This window comes from Carcharodon carcharias, chromosome 13 (assembly GCF_017639515.1).
Source record: "Carcharodon carcharias isolate sCarCar2 chromosome 13, sCarCar2.pri, whole genome shotgun sequence".
Taxonomy (NCBI): domain Eukaryota; kingdom Metazoa; phylum Chordata; class Chondrichthyes; order Lamniformes; family Lamnidae; genus Carcharodon; species Carcharodon carcharias.
In genome coordinates this window covers 35,670,536-35,686,081 of record NC_054479.1, presented here as the reverse complement: position 1 = coordinate 35,686,081, position 15,546 = coordinate 35,670,536, and the positions used below count along the sequence as shown (strand labels likewise).

Below are 15,546 nucleotides of genomic sequence, written 5' to 3'. Positions count from 1 at the left end.
GAACAATTTTTGTGAATCTTTTCTGCACTCTCTCTAATGCCTTCACATCTTTCCTCAAGTGTGGTGCCCAGAAGTGTACATAATAGTCTACTTGAGGTTGAACCCATGTTCTATACAAGTTTAACATTACCTCTTTGCTTTTCTACTCCATGCCTCTATTAATAAGGCCTAGGATGCTGTATGCTTTATAACCATGCTCTCAACCTGACCTGCCAACTTCAAGAATTAATGCAACATTTACATCCAGGTCTTTCCGCCCTTTAGAATTGCACTTTTTATTTTATATTCTCTCTCCACGTTCTTCCTACCAAAATAAATCACTTCACACTTCTCTGCATTAAATTTCATCTGCCACTTGTCCGCCCATTCCACCAACCTATTTGTCCTTTTGAAGTCCTACAATATCCTCTTTGCTGTTCACAACGCTTCCAAGTTCTTTTCGTCTGCAAATTTTGAAATTGCGTCCTGTACACCAAGGCCTAGGTCATTTAGATATATCAGGGAGAGAAAGGGCCCCAACACCAACCCCTGGGGATCTGCTACAAACATTCCTCCAGTCCAAAAAACATCCATTAGCCACTACTCTCCGTTTCCTGCCACTCGGCCAATTTCGTATCCACGTTACTACTGTCCCTTTTATTCCATGAGTTATAACTTTGCTCACAAGTCTGTTATGTGGTAAGTGCCTTTTGGAATTCCATGTACACTGGCATTGCTGTTTCCAGTTCTGGTCCCTTCATTTGATGGGAGATGGAGAGGCCCTGAAAAAGGTTTAGAAGAAGGCATTAGGCTTAATTCTTAGCTTAATAATCTTTAGTTATTGTGAAGGGCCCAGAGTGCTGCATCTTTTTAATTTAGAAAAAGAAAGACTTTGTGGAGACATGATTGAAGTGTTTAAAATCATGAAGGGACTAGACTGTGCACGTGTTGATATCATTAATAGTAGATATATTAATGAGAACAAGGGAATGTGTACAATTGCATTAAGCATAGGATTAGGTTAGATGCTGGATACGTTTTCTTTTCCAAATGGTTAATTAACCATTTTGGCATATTTTTATGGTTCTTGTAGCAGGTGCAATTTTGCTCCAAACATTAAAAAGAGAGCTCAATGAATACGTGGAAGAGACTGAAATCTTTGGTGGGATGGTGAAGGATATATCATGTGATTATTATTGTATTCTGGAAATCCTGTCGCCATAAAGTAGCCTAGGTTTCTTTTTTTAAAACTTTCTTTTTCTGTCCTGTTAAACTGCTGCTGAGGGGGTAATATTGGAGTCAGGCCTCCATTATTCCCCTTCTAATTCCCCATGTGGGGGAGTCTAGAACTAGGGGACACAGTTTAAAAATAAGGGGTCTCCCATTTAAGACAGGGATGAGGAGAATTTTTTTCTCTCTAAGGGTCATTAGTCTGTGGAGTTCTCTTCTCCAGAGAACAGTGAGGCAGGGTAATTGAATATGTTTAAGGCCGAGTTGGTTAGATTCTTGATTGACAAGAAAGACAGGGGGATAGACAGGAAAATAGAGGACACAATCAGATTAGCCACGATCTTATCAAATGGTGGAGTATGCTTGAGGGGCCGAAAGGCCTTCTCCTGCTAATTCTTATGTTTTTAATAGCATTCTTCTTTACCTTCTCTGTTAAATATCCATTGTGTTCTAGTGGGGAAATAAAACAATATTTTTGGCCATTGCTGAAATTTTTCATTCCTAGTATCATTTTGCTACTTCATAGCTGTATCTTTCTATGACTCTAATTGTGTCTATATTGGGATGCCCAGAACTGGATTCAATGCTCTAACTAATGTTTTTCACAAATTCACCATCAGTTGCTTATTTTATTCATTGCCTGTTGTACAAAACCCAGAATGCTATTTTCCTTTTTATAATCTTTTCTACCTGTGCTCTCATCTTTAAATGATCTTTGTACCTACCCACCTGATGTGAAGACCTGTGCAAGCAGGATACAGGATTTTCCAACTCTTTAGAACTCCATTTCTTCCTTTATGTCTCACTTTTTTCTCAATCATTCCCATTCTTCTGTACAAACATCAGCAGTCTTCAATTTGATCATTTTGTATTTCTACAATTTTATATATGCCAGTTTCATGACATATCCCCTTTTCCCTCTGGGGTAAGAGTTGAGTATTCGCTGTTTTCCAAAACCGTTCTGCCTATTCCTGCCCTCTCCCTTTTCCTCTCTCTCCCCCTTGCTCCTTCTCATTTTACTGTTCCCACATCTCCTTTTTTCCCTCCTTATTCCCCTTCCTGTCCCTTCTTCCCCTCTGTATTCATCCCACTTTGAATTATGGTGTCAAAGTGAATAATATTTTTCAACATAACCAGCTAAAATACAAAAAGTTGTGATTTTTACTCATTGTGTGTTACTAATGTGAAGTAAGTCAGAAATTCAAGGAAGTTAGATTGTAAATAGATTAAAATGCCAATTCGTTTAGACAGCAGCGTCCCATATGGAGTTATATTCGGTGGAACAGACATCAATGAAGATATCAAGGATGAAAAGAAGCGTGAAGTTATGGGGGTTGTTCTGCAAGAATCCAGGTAACAGCAAGCATGCATTTTTTCTTCTCCTGTGGTGAAGGGAATGATGGGGGAGGGAGGGAGAGTGGCAGGGGGGTTGGGGGTGGGGGAGGTGAAATTGTGCGACTGTAAATCTGAATTAACATCAGTAAGAAGACCCACAGAACCTGTTTTTGTTTAGATGTTTTTGTTTGTAAATGGGGGATCAATCTTGAATGCTTCTGTGTTCTCACCTGTGTTTATCTGGTAAACATAGCTTTTTGTGCTCAAAATGAAGGACAGTAGTGCTAGAGAATAGAACTCTTCCCATTCCAGGTACCCGTGAAGATGTCAAGCATTCCCAAGTCAGGAATAACACATCTAGCAGCATATACTCTATCCGAACAACGTACCTCATTGTATTCCAATTTTCATTAGCAAATGAGTCACCTGAGCTTTTGGGAAGACACAAAAAAACTTCCCAGACTTTGTGGCGAACCAAGGGCCTAGTGATAACAAGGAACTTACAGATATTATCAATAAAGAAATAATAGTTTAGAAATTAATGAGACTTAAAGTAGCTCAGAGATAGTGCATGCTAGATTCTAGAACAATCCCCATGGATTGGAAGATAGCAAATGTAATCTGATATTAAAGAAAGGAGGGGGAAAGGAAACAGTGAACTATTAAGCATGTTAGCCTGACATCATTAGCTGAGAAAACGCTTGAATCTATTATTTGGGATGTGGTAAAAGAGCATTTAATGGAAGGGAATTCATGTTTGACAAATCTGCTAGTGTTTTTTGAGGTTGTAACGAGTAGCATAGATAAGGGGGGACCAGTGGATGTAGTGTGTTTGGATTTTCAGAAAGCATTCTACAGAGAATTGGCGTAGGCTGAATGGGCTGAAAGGCCTCCTTCTGTGCCAAAATGACTTTGACATTCAACAAGGTGTCGTACAAGAAGTAATCACACAAAGGTAGGCCTTGTGTGATTGAGGGTAATATATTAGCACAGATTGAGGATTGGTTAATGGACAGAAAACAGAAATAATCAAATCATTTTCGGGTTGTAACTACTGGAACACTGTAAGGCTAAGTGCTTGGACTCAACTATTTACAATGACTAAGGTGAGGGAACTAAGTATCCAGCTTCCTGACGATACAATGTTAGATGGGAAAGTAAGCTGTGAGGAGGACTCCGAGAGGCTGTAAAGAGATATTGACAGTGAGTGGGCAAAAATATGGCTGATGAAATATAATGTGAAAAATTTGAAGGAGAAATAGAAAAGCCAATTTTTTTTCAATGGTGAGTGACAGTGAAATGTTAGTATTTAGAGGGACCTGGGTGTTATTATGCACAAATCACAGAAAGTTAACTTGCAGGTACAGCAAGCAATTAGGAAAGGAAATGGTATGTTAGCCTTTATTAGAAAGAGATTGGAATATAAGAGTAAAGAAGTCTCACTGCAATTTTATAGGGCCTTGGTGAGATCACACCTGGACTACTGTGTACAGTTTTAACCTCCTTACCTAAGGGAGGATATACTTGCCTTGGAGGAAATGCAACAGTCACTGGACTCATTCCTAGGATGAGGGCGGCGTTCTCTGGGGAGATGTTGAGTAGACTAGGCGTATGTTCCCTAGAATTTAGAAGAACGAGAGGTGATCTATTGAAATGTATTGAAACAAAGAAAATAGGAGCAGGAGTGGGTCATTCGGCCCTTCGAGCCTTCTCCGCCGTTCAGTATGATCATGGCTGATCCTCTGTCTCAACAACATTCTCCCGCACTCTCCCCATACCCCTTGATGCCTTTAGTGTCTAGATATCTATCTATTTCCTTCTTAAATATATTCGGTGCCTTCGCCTGCTATTCCAGGAATCAGTCTGGTGAACTTTCGCTGCATTCCCTCTATGGCGAGTATATCCTTTCTTGGGTAAGGGAGCAAAACTGCACACAATACTCCAGGTGTCGTCTCACCAAGGCCTTGTACAGCTACAGTAAGACATCCTTGCACCTGTACTCAAATCCTCTTGCAATAAAGGCCAGCGTACCTTTTGCCCCCCTAACTGCTTGCTGCGCCTGCATGCTTGCTTTCAGTGACTGGTGTGCGAGGACAGCCAGGCCCCTTTGTACATCAACATTTCCTAATTTATCACCTGGGCCAATCAGCTCCTGACCTCATTATAGCCTTGGTTCAAACAAGGACAAAAGAACTGAATTCCAGAGGCGAGGTGAGATTGACTGCCCTTGACATCAAAGCAGCGTTGGATCAAGTGTGGTATCAAGGAGCCCTAGAAAAACTAGAGTCAATGGGAATCGGAGAGAAAACTCTCTGCTGGTTGGAGTCATACCAAGCACAAAAGAAGACGGTTCTGGTTATTGGAGGGCAATCATCTCAGTTCCAGGCCATCATTGCAGGAGTTCCTCAGATCCTGGGCCCAACCATTTTTAGCTACTTCATCAATGACCTGCCTTCCATCATAAGGTCAGAAATGGGGATGTTTGCTGATGATTGTACACTGTTCAGTGCCATTTGCGACTCCTCAGATACTGAAGAAGTCCATGTCCAAATACAGCAAGACCTGGGCAATATCCGGGCTTGGGCTTACAAGTGGCAAGTCACACTCGCACCACACAAGTACCAGGTAATGACCATCTCCAACAAGAGAGAATCTAACCATTGTGCCTTGACATTCAATGGCATTACCATCACTGGATCCCCCACATCCTGGGGATTACCATTGACCAGAAACTGAACTGGACTAGCCATACAAATACTGTGACTACAAGAGCAGGCCAGAGGCTAGGAATCCTGTGACAAGTAACTTGCCTCCTGCTTTCCCAAAGCCTGTTCACTATCTACAAAGCGCACATCAGGAGTGTGATAGAATACTTGTCTGGATGGATGAACAACACTCATGAAGCTAGATACTATCCAGGACAAAGCAGCCCACTTGATAGGCATCCCATCCATAAAGATTCACTCCCTCCAGCACTGACGCACAGTGGCAGCTGTGTGTACCATCTACAAGGTGCATTGCAGGAATTCACCAAGCCTCCTTTGACAGTACCTTCCAAACCCATAACCACTACCATATAGAAGGATAAGGGCAGCAGACAGATGGGAACACAATCACCTGGAAGTTCCCCTCCAAGCCACACACCATCCTGACCTGGAAATATATTGCTGTATATATATTTATATTTTTGTATATATTCACTGATGCTGGATCAAAATCCTGGAACTCCCTCCCCTAACGGCACCGTGGGTATACCTATACCACGTGGACTGCAGCGGTTCAAAAAAGCAGCTTTCTCAAGGACAATTAGGAATGGGCAATTAATGCTGGCCTAGCTAGCGACACCCATATCCCATGAACAAATAAAGATAAATATATAGTAAACTGCCATTCCGTTTTTCCAACTGAAGTAGCTTCACACGTTATATTGCACCTGCCGTGTATTTGCCCACTCATTTAACATGTCTAAATTGTCTTGAAGCCTCTTAGCATCCTCCTCACCACTCACATTCCCACCTACTTTTGTGGCTTCAGCATACTTGGAAATATTACATTTGATTCCCTGATCTAAATCATTGATATATATTGTGAATAGTTGGGGTCCAAGCACTGATCCTTGTGGTACCCCATTGGTCACTGCCAATCTCAGTAAGACCCATTTATTCCTACTCTCTGCTTCCTGACTGTTAACCAGTTCTCAATCCATGCCAATTTATTATCTCAAATCCCATGTGCTTTAATTTTGCACACTAACCTCTTTTGTGGGAATTTATCAGAATCTTTCTGAAAATACAAATACACCACACTCACTGGTTCTCCCTTATTTATTCTGCTAGTTACATTCTTAAAAATCTCCACCAGGTTTGTCAAGCATGATTTCCCTTTCATTAGCCCATGTTGACTGTGTCTAATCCCGTTGATATTTTCTAAGTGTCTGTTATCACATCCTTTACAATAAACTCTAGCATTTTCCCCGCTATTGAAGTTAGGCTAACCAGTCTGTAATTCCCCGTTTACTCCTTCCTCCTTTTTTAAATAGTGGGTTACATTTGCCACTCTCCAATCTGCTGGAACTGTTCCAGAATCTACAGAATTTTGGAAGATGTCAACCAACGCACCCACTATTTCCATGGCCACCTCCTTTAGTACCCTGGGATGTAGATTATCAGGCCTTGGGATTTATCAGCTTTCAGTCCCATTAATTTCCCCAGCACTATTTTTTTACAAATGCTAATTTCCTTCAATTCCTCCTTCTCGCTCGACCCTTGGTTCCCTAGCATTTCTGGAAAGTTATTTGTGTCTTCTTCCATGAAGACAGAACTAAAGTAATTGTTTAATTGCTCTGCCATTTCCTGTTCTCCATTATAAATTCTCCTGTTTTGCACTGTAAGGGACCTACATTTGTCTTCACTAATCTTTTTCTTTTTACATACTTATAGAAACTTATACAGCCTATGTTTATGTTCCTTGCAAGTTTACTCTCATATTATATTTTTCCCCTCTTAATCAATCTCTTGGTTCTCCTTTCCTGAATTCTAAACAGCTACCAATCCTCAGGCTTACCACTTTTTTCTAGCAACTTTACATGACTCCTCTTTGGATCTAATACCATTCGTAATTTCTTTTGTTAGCCATGGTTGAGTCGCTTTACCTGTTGTGTTTTTACACCAGAAAGGAATGAATAATTGCTGCAATTACATGCATTCGTTCCTTAAATATTAGCCATTGCCTATCCACTGACGAGCCTTTTAATGACATTCCCCAATCTGTCGTAGCCAACTCAACCCTCATATCTGCATAGTTTCCTTTGTTTAGATTTAGGACCCTAGTTTCAAATTGGACAACCTCTTTCCATCCTAATGAAGAATTAATTCATGTTATGGTCACTGTTCCCTAAAGGACCCCGCACAACAAGATTATTAATTAACCCTTCTCATTGAACATTTCGAAATCTAGGATAGCCTGTTCCTTAGGTTGGTTCCTCGACGTACTGGTCTGAAAGAATATCTCGTACACGCTCCAAGAATTCATCCGCCTCTATTATTGCTAATTTGGTTTACCCAGTCTATATGCAGATTAAAGTCACCCATGACTACAGTAGCACCCATGTTACATGCATCTCTAATTTCCTGTTTAATGCCATCCCCTGCCTTACCACTATTGTTTGGAGGCCTGTAGACAGCTCTCACTAATGTTTTCTGCCCCTTGTTGCATCTTAACTCCACTCTGATTCTACATCTAGATTTCCTGAGCCAATATCTTTTCTCATTATTGCACTGGTTTCATCTTTAACCAACAACGCCACCCCGCTTCCTTTTCCTTTGTTCCTCTCCTTCCTAAACATCGAATTCCCTTGGACATTCAGTTCCCAGCCTTGGTCACCCTGCGGCCATGTCTCTGTAGTCACAATCATATGGTACCTGTTGACATCTATTTGCACTGTTAACTCATCTACCTTATAGTGGATGCTCTGTGCATTCAGATACAGTGCCTTAGATTTGCCTTTTTAATATTTTTCCACATCCTTTTTGTACTATGGCCCTATTTGCAGCTAGCCCTTGTTTCCTTTACCTTTCACTTTTGCTTTCTACTTTTCTGTCTTTTATCCTCTTGGCTCCACTCTCACTCTCTTTTTCTGGTGCTCTTTTCTCTTCCCGGCTCCACTCTCAGTCTCGCACTTTCTTGTGCTGTTTTATCCTCATGGTACTGCTCTCACATTCACTATTTCCCACGCTCTTTAATCCTCCCAGTTCTGCTCTGTGTCTTGTTCTTTCTCATGCTCTTTTATCCTCCTGGCTCCATTCTCTCACTCGCTCTCCCTCATGCTCTTTTATCTTCCCAGCTCCGTTCTCACTCTCCCTCGCACTCTTTTATCCTCACGGCTCCGCTATCCCTCATGCTTTGTCATCCTCCCAGATCTGCTTGCTTTTTCTCGCGCTCTTTTATCACCCCAGCTCCGCTCGCAGTCCCGTTCTTTCTTGCGCTCTTTTATCCTTGCGACACTGTGCTTGCTCTCACTCTTTCTCGTGCTTTTTTATCCTCCTGCGTCCGCTCTCACCGTTGCTCTTTCTCGTACTCTTTTATCCTTCCTGCTCGCTCTTAGTCTTGCTCTTTCTCGTACTCTTTTATCCTCCCGGCTTGTGCCTCACTCTTTCTTATGCTCTTTTATCCTCTCGGTTCCCCTCTCACTCTCGCTCTTTCTTGCACTGTTTTATCCTCCCATTTCCACTCTTAATCTTGCTCTTTCTCACGCAGTTTGATTCTCCCGGCTCTGCTCTCTTTCTCACTCTCGCTCTTTCTCGCGCTCATTTATCCTCCCGGCTTGCGCCTCACTCTTTCTTACACTCTTTTATCCTCTCAGTTCCCCCTCACTCTCGCTTTTTCTTGTGCTGTTTTATCCTCCCATCTCCACTCCCAGTCTTGCTCTTTCTCACGCTGTTATATCCTCCTGGCTTTCCTCTCAATCTTTCTTGCGCTTTTCTATCCTTCTGGCTCTGCTCTCACTCTCGCTCTTTCTCACACTCTTTTATCCTCCTGGCTCCGCTCTCACTCTCGCTCTTTGTCACGCAGTTTGATTCTCCCGGCTCTGCTCTCATTCTCAATCTCGCTCTTTCTCGCGCTCATTTATCCTCCCGGCTTACGCCTCACTCTTTCTTACACTCTTTTATCCTCTCGTTTCCCCCTCACTCTCGCTTTTTCTTGTGCTGTTTTATCCTCCCATCTCCACTCCCAGTCTTGCTTTTTCTCACGCTCTTTTATCCTCCTGGCTTTCCTCTCAATCTTTCTTGCACCCTTCTATCCTTCTGGCCCTGCTCTCACTCTTTCTCATGCTCTTTTATCCTCCTGGCTCCACTCTCACTCACTCTTTCTCAGGTTCATTTATTCTCCCGGCCCCTCTCTCAGCCTTACTCTTTTTCGCGCTCTTATATCTCTCGGCTCCACTCTCTGCTTCGCTCTTTCTCGTGCTTTATTTATCTCCCAGCTCCGTTCTCCTAAATCCTTAAATCTCCTTTAAAATCCTTAAAGGGCTTAATAGGTTCAATGCTAGGAGGATGTTTCCCTTGGCTGAGGAAACTGGAACTTGGGGTCAATGTCTTACAATAAGGAGTTGGCCATTGAAGACTAAGATGAGCAATAGCTTCATTCAAGGGGTTTTGATCTTTGGAATTCTCTACCCCAGAAGACAACAGATGCTCACTCATGGACAATATCAAGGTAGAGACCGATAGGTTTTTGGATCATAAGGAGATTAGGGGATAATGCAGGAAGATGAAGATGAGGTGGAAGGTCAGCCATGATGGTATTGAATAACGGAGCTAGCTCAAAGGGTGCATGGTTTACTCCTCTTATTTTTTGTGTAACTTATATAATCTCTCCTGCGTTGGCTCACCATCTGTTTTTCCACATATGAATTGGAACAATTTTTTCTTCATTAAAGGTACTCTATAAGCTGTTAATTTATGATGATTCTTGGTACCAGTGAATTTGCTGGAACTTCATAATTGGTAAAATGGACTATTTAGGTTATTGTTAGACAGCTTATTGTGAACCTTCAAGCTGCTCCTTCAGTTCTTTAATAATGTGCACTGTAACATATTATTCACAAGTTACATGATGCCTACAAAAAAGTACACACACTCTCTGTATAATACATTAACATTCACATTTGCCTATAGCATTTGGATATGGAAGTTCCAATTCAGTCTCCATATATCCTTGTGTTAATAGAAATAAGTCTGAAAGCAATTTTTTGTGGCACATAACACTTCCCATTAAGAATAATGTACCTTATTTCTTTAAAACGGTTTCAGCAATTCTGTGCCATTGCCATGAATGCATATGATATTGAATTACGAGTCTCATCAAAGTACTATTGGAAATAGTAATTATTTTTTTAAAAATTGTGATCTGGTTGATGGGACTTAGAACCATTGAAATAATTAGCCTGGTCTAACAAAGCTATCAAAGGCTTAGTACATCATGGATAGTATCTATCTTTGTGTCTTCCTATTGACATCCACTGGTTATGTGATGGATATTTTCGTTAAAGTCTCTAGAAAGTCATTGGTGTTATGACTGGAGGCTTATTAGTGGAGTTCTGTACTCAGCATACACTTTGATTAAACAGCATCATTCTCAGCAGATTTATACTATTGCAGTTGAAATTTGTTCAGCCACTTTTGTCTAGTACAGCTGTCTGGAGAGCTGCAGATAATTTGGATTTTATTAAAGATAACCCCTGAAGCTGCCTGTAGCTCTGCAATTTTGTTAATTAAATTTCCTATCCATTTTCTCACTTTTTTGAAGCACTACTTTTTATAATTTCGAATGTCCATTTAGTTCAAGATGTTGAAATGATGTCTCAATGAATCCTTTTTAATGTTCTTTATCTGAAAATTTTTTGACTGTCAGGTTTCTGGTGGCTTTCACAGATCAGATGAAGAAAATAGCAGAGCTGCATTGGGTATGTCTTAATATTATATTGGCTTTGCCTGTCATGTATAAGCAATTTGCGTGTGTATTTGTTTTGTTGGGTTGCTTACAACTATTTTTAAGTTGAACTGCTTGCAGTAAGGTAGGATCGATGACTGTTGTGCCCTTGTCATTTTTGTGAACAATTACACCTTCTCCTGGATAGGTATCAGAAAATAATTACTTTGCACTGTTAAAATAAGCATTCCCCATAATTAAATTATTAGATACGCTGTGTCAAATAGTCCAACCCACTCATTCTTTCTTATAAATCATTCTTATATGTTATCCATTCTTATAAATCTGATTAGATGCAATGCATATATTCTATATTGTTTAATTCCCAGTACAGTTGATGCAGGATCTTTTGGTGTTGTCTGTTAACTTTTTCCCTTCCCTTCCTTTCAAATACAACTTTACAAACTCACAATTCTTTTCTTTTAAAATTCTTGCAGCCATCAAAAACAAAGTGGACAATAACTGCCCCTCCTCCCCCTCACCCCCTCATCCCTCACCACCACCCCCCCCAACTTTTCTGCACTTTCCTGCATTGATTACTGCTAAGGTACAATTTATGCAGGCAATTGTAGCCAATCAACACCATCTCATGTTCTTCATGTATGAGGCCAGACAGTGAGTTTCAACTGGTTACCCAACTTCAGGGCATTCTAATTAATCCTGACTTGATGTCCCTTTGCATAACTTTTCATCAAGAGTCGCTAGATAATGATCAAAAGCCAAAAAATTGCTTTTTTTTTGCCCCCAGTCCCTCAGCCATAAGAAACAGAAGCCATTTTAATCCTCTTGCCACTGCTTCCATAGACTTATAATATTTTCCCTGTCAACATATTACGGATTGTGAAGACTCGACAAACTAACAAGAATATTAACCCGCTGACTCCTGTTAGTTAGAAAATTTTCCAATTTAAATGGTCTTTCAAATTGACTGTTATTTGTACTTGTTGCAGACATTACAGATAATGGATGGCATAGAAGCTTCAGTATTGATATTAATGCTTCAAGGAACTGGAGTAAATATTTTATTCTGTTTATTTAAGCAGAATATCAAATTGTATTTTGCAGTACTCCAGAAGCAAGAGTAAATAATGTGACCATATTATAACAGAAATAACGGCTTGAATGTGATGTGTATATTTGTAGCTGGGCACTGCAATGATGTGTCATTACAAGATGCAGTTTCAGCATATTCACAGTCCATTTCCATTTCATAATAAGTAAACACCATTCATATATACTTACTGTCAGTGGTCTGTTCTCCAGGATTTAAAAAAATGCATAACCTACTTGAAATCTTATTTTGTACTCTACCTCAAGGTCTAAGAATCACCATGTCTGAAGCTATTGTGCATTTAAAAAAAACAGGGAATGAGAAAATTAAACTCATTCTTTCCAGTTGATGGCATGTGCTTTTCATTGTCATGAACTCCCCCAGCTTATTTAAATTCCCAAGGAATGCATAATCATAGGTAATAAAAATTTGAACTACTTCTGTGACAGATAATGTGGGAGCAACTGACCTGTAGATAAAAATGTTGAATTCAGTACTTCTCTATGTTGAATTGCACTTTGAAGAAGCACTGAGGATGACAAGGGTGCAGAACTTGCTCTAGGAGGCTGACTTCATTGCCTATCACAAAAAGTGGCTCACTACCACTACTGATCAAGCTAGCCGAATCCTGAAAGACAAAACTGCCAGACTGGGCCTGTGGGAGGTGCTGAGGGAACCAACAATAGGGAAAAAACCCACTTGACCTCGCCCTCACCAGCCTCCTGTCACAGATGCAACTGTCCTAGTGGCGAAGGAGTCCTGTTTTCACACTAAGGCTATCATCCCTCATGTTGTGTGGCACTACAGTCATGCTAAATGGGATAGATTCGAAACAGAACTAGCAGTTTAAAACTGGGCATCCATGAGGAGTTAGCTACCATCAGCAGTGGCAGAATTGTATTTAGCCACAGTCTGTAACCTCCTGACCTGTCACATCCCTCACTCTACCTATAAATAGGAGACCAACCCTGGCTCAAGGAGGAGTGCAGGAGAGCGTTCCAGGCGCAGCACTAGAAATATCTAAAAATGAATGTTGTCCAGGTCTTGCTGTATGCGGACACAGACCGCTTCATTATCTGAGGAGTTACAAATGGAACTGAACACTGCAATCATTAGCAAATATCCCCACTTCTAACCTTATGTTGGAGAAAAGGTCATTGATTTAATAACTGAAGATGGTTGGGCTTAGGACGCTATTCTGCAAACTTCTGCAGTAATATGCTAGGACCGAGATGATTAGCCTCCAACAACTACAGCCATTTTCCTTTGCGCTAGGTATGACTTAAACAAGTGGATAGTTTTTGCCCTGGTGTCCATTGACTTCAATGTTACTGGGACTCCTCAATGCCACATTTGGTCAAATGTTGTCTTGATGTCAAGGGCAGTCATTGTCATTTCACATCTGGAATTAAGCTTGTGTCCACATTTGGACCAATAGCTGAATTGAGGTCTGGAAGTGAGCGGTCCTGGCCAAAACCAAGCATCGATGAGCAACTTATTTGTAATTGCTGGTTAATAGCACTGTTTTTATTTAGTCTTTCATGGGATATAGGCGTTGCTAGTGAGGTCAGCATTCGTTGCCCATCCCTAATTGCCCTTGAGCCAAGTGGTTTACCACACCATTTCATAGGGCTGTTAAGAATCACTATATCTCTGTGGGTCTGGGAACACGTAGGCCAGACCAGGTAAGGATGGCAGGACTTTAGTGAACCAGATGGGTTTTTATAACAATCAACAATGGTTTAATGGAACATGGCCACTCCCTCCTGAATGTATCCTGCAGTGCTGCCACCACTGGTGGGTCTGTCCTGCCAATGGAACAGGACATACCCAAAAATGGTGATGGAGGAGTCTGGGACATTGGCTGTAAGGTATGATTTGGCAGAAATGTCTATGTCAAGCTATTGCTTGACTTGTCTGTGAGACAGCTCTCCCAATTTTGGCACAAGTCCTCAGATGTTAGTGAGGAAGACTTTGCAGGGTCACCTAGGCTGGTTGTGTCTGGTGCTTAGGATGATGTCTGCTGTCCATCTAATTTGATTCAGTCAAGGGAAAACTACATTGTGCTGGGTCTGGAGTCACATGGAGGCCAGACTGAGTAGAGACAGATTTCCTTCCCCAAAGGATATTTATAAACTAAATAGGTTTTTAACAACAATCCAATATTTTCATGGTCCCCATTACTGATACTATCTTTTTATTCCAGATTTATTCAATCAGCTGAACTTAAAATCCCTAGGTGCTATGTTGGGGAATTGACCTCATATCTCTGCAGCAGTAGTTCAGGCCTCTGGATTAACTAGTCCAGTAACATAACCACTGCACTACAGTAGCCTGTACTAACTGTATATTCTACTGAGTACCCTAAAGCAAAAAATTCTGGTTTTCAGCTTAGTTAACTATCATATTTCACGTAACTTTTTCCTGCCAATCTTCTTTAAAAGTCATAAGTACATCTTTCTATTTCTAATTGTTACGGGTTAACTTCAAAAAATCAAACTATAGGTGTTAAATAACTTCCCCAAAAACTTAGTTGGTAAACTTAGTTAGTAAAAATAACATATATTGGGATGCAGGTTTGAAATCTGGTTTCTACCAAGTTAGCTGATCTCAGCCAGGGTCGCTGTTAACCTGAAATATAAACAGAAAATGCTGGAAATACTCAGCAGCTCTAGCAGCATCTGTGGTGGGAGATGCAGCGTCAATGTTTCAGCTCAGGGACCTGTTTCTGTTTCCACTGCTGCCAGACCTACTGAGTATTTCCAGCATTTACTGTTTTTGTTTCAGATTTCCAACATCCTCATTAATTTGCTTGCATCTCACAGGCTATTGACCTGAATCCCCTATTTTAGGACTAAGAAAAATCCAACATTTTTTTTGCTCCAACCCTTGTTAACTATTGGGTGAGGGGAAGATGGAGTCTGTGATGTCTTCTGTGGTTAAGTAAGCATCTGTCACTTGCTGTTTCGGTGCACAGGTGAAAAATAACCATTTTGGTGAGGCATGAAAGTTTTTTTCTGGAGCTTAATCTCACCAGGAATGAAGGAGTAAGGATGGAAAGTTGGGACAAAAAAAATCTTCCATTGATGGAAGACTTTTAATGTAATCGATTACTGAAGGGTTTTTGGCAAAGCTTATGAATATAGGTTAACATTATTTCTCAGTAATTGTTAATTTCAATCTTAAGATTTTAATTTTTTTACTATGTATTAGTTGCTACAATAGTGAAAGGTGTATTTTGATAAGAATGAATTTTAAAATAATACTTTAAAAATATTATTACTCAGTGCATCTGGAAGGTTTTGAAGTTGAGATTGTAAATGATTAGTTAAGGCTAATTCAAGTGATTTTATTCAACTGTAAGCTATGAGGGTAAGGGAGTCTTTTACTCCTGAAAAATTTGAATATGCCTTACTTTATTTTATTGTATCTAACAAAGCTCTAAACAAGCCTATTGTAAT

The 15,546-nt window shown here is 40.5% G+C and overlaps 1 protein-coding gene across 9 annotated transcripts in view; it reads left to right on the top strand.

Annotated features, from left to right (window-relative positions):
- The window catches only part of glt1d1 (glycosyltransferase 1 domain containing 1), an 85,730-nt gene that overhangs the window by 13,005 nt on the left and 57,179 nt on the right, over window positions 1-15,546 (top strand). For all 9 annotated transcript variants that reach the window (XR_005944772.1, XR_005944771.1, XR_005944770.1 and 6 more), the window contains exons 3-4: window positions 2,457-2,562; window positions 10,957-11,008. Coding sequence is in view for 6 of the 9 variants with exons in the window: in XM_041202529.1 (XP_041058463.1) it covers window positions 2,457-2,562; window positions 10,957-11,008 (158 nt within the window). In the remaining 3 variants the exon portion in view is untranslated. The remainder of the gene's footprint in view (window positions 1-2,456; window positions 2,563-10,956; window positions 11,009-15,546) is intronic.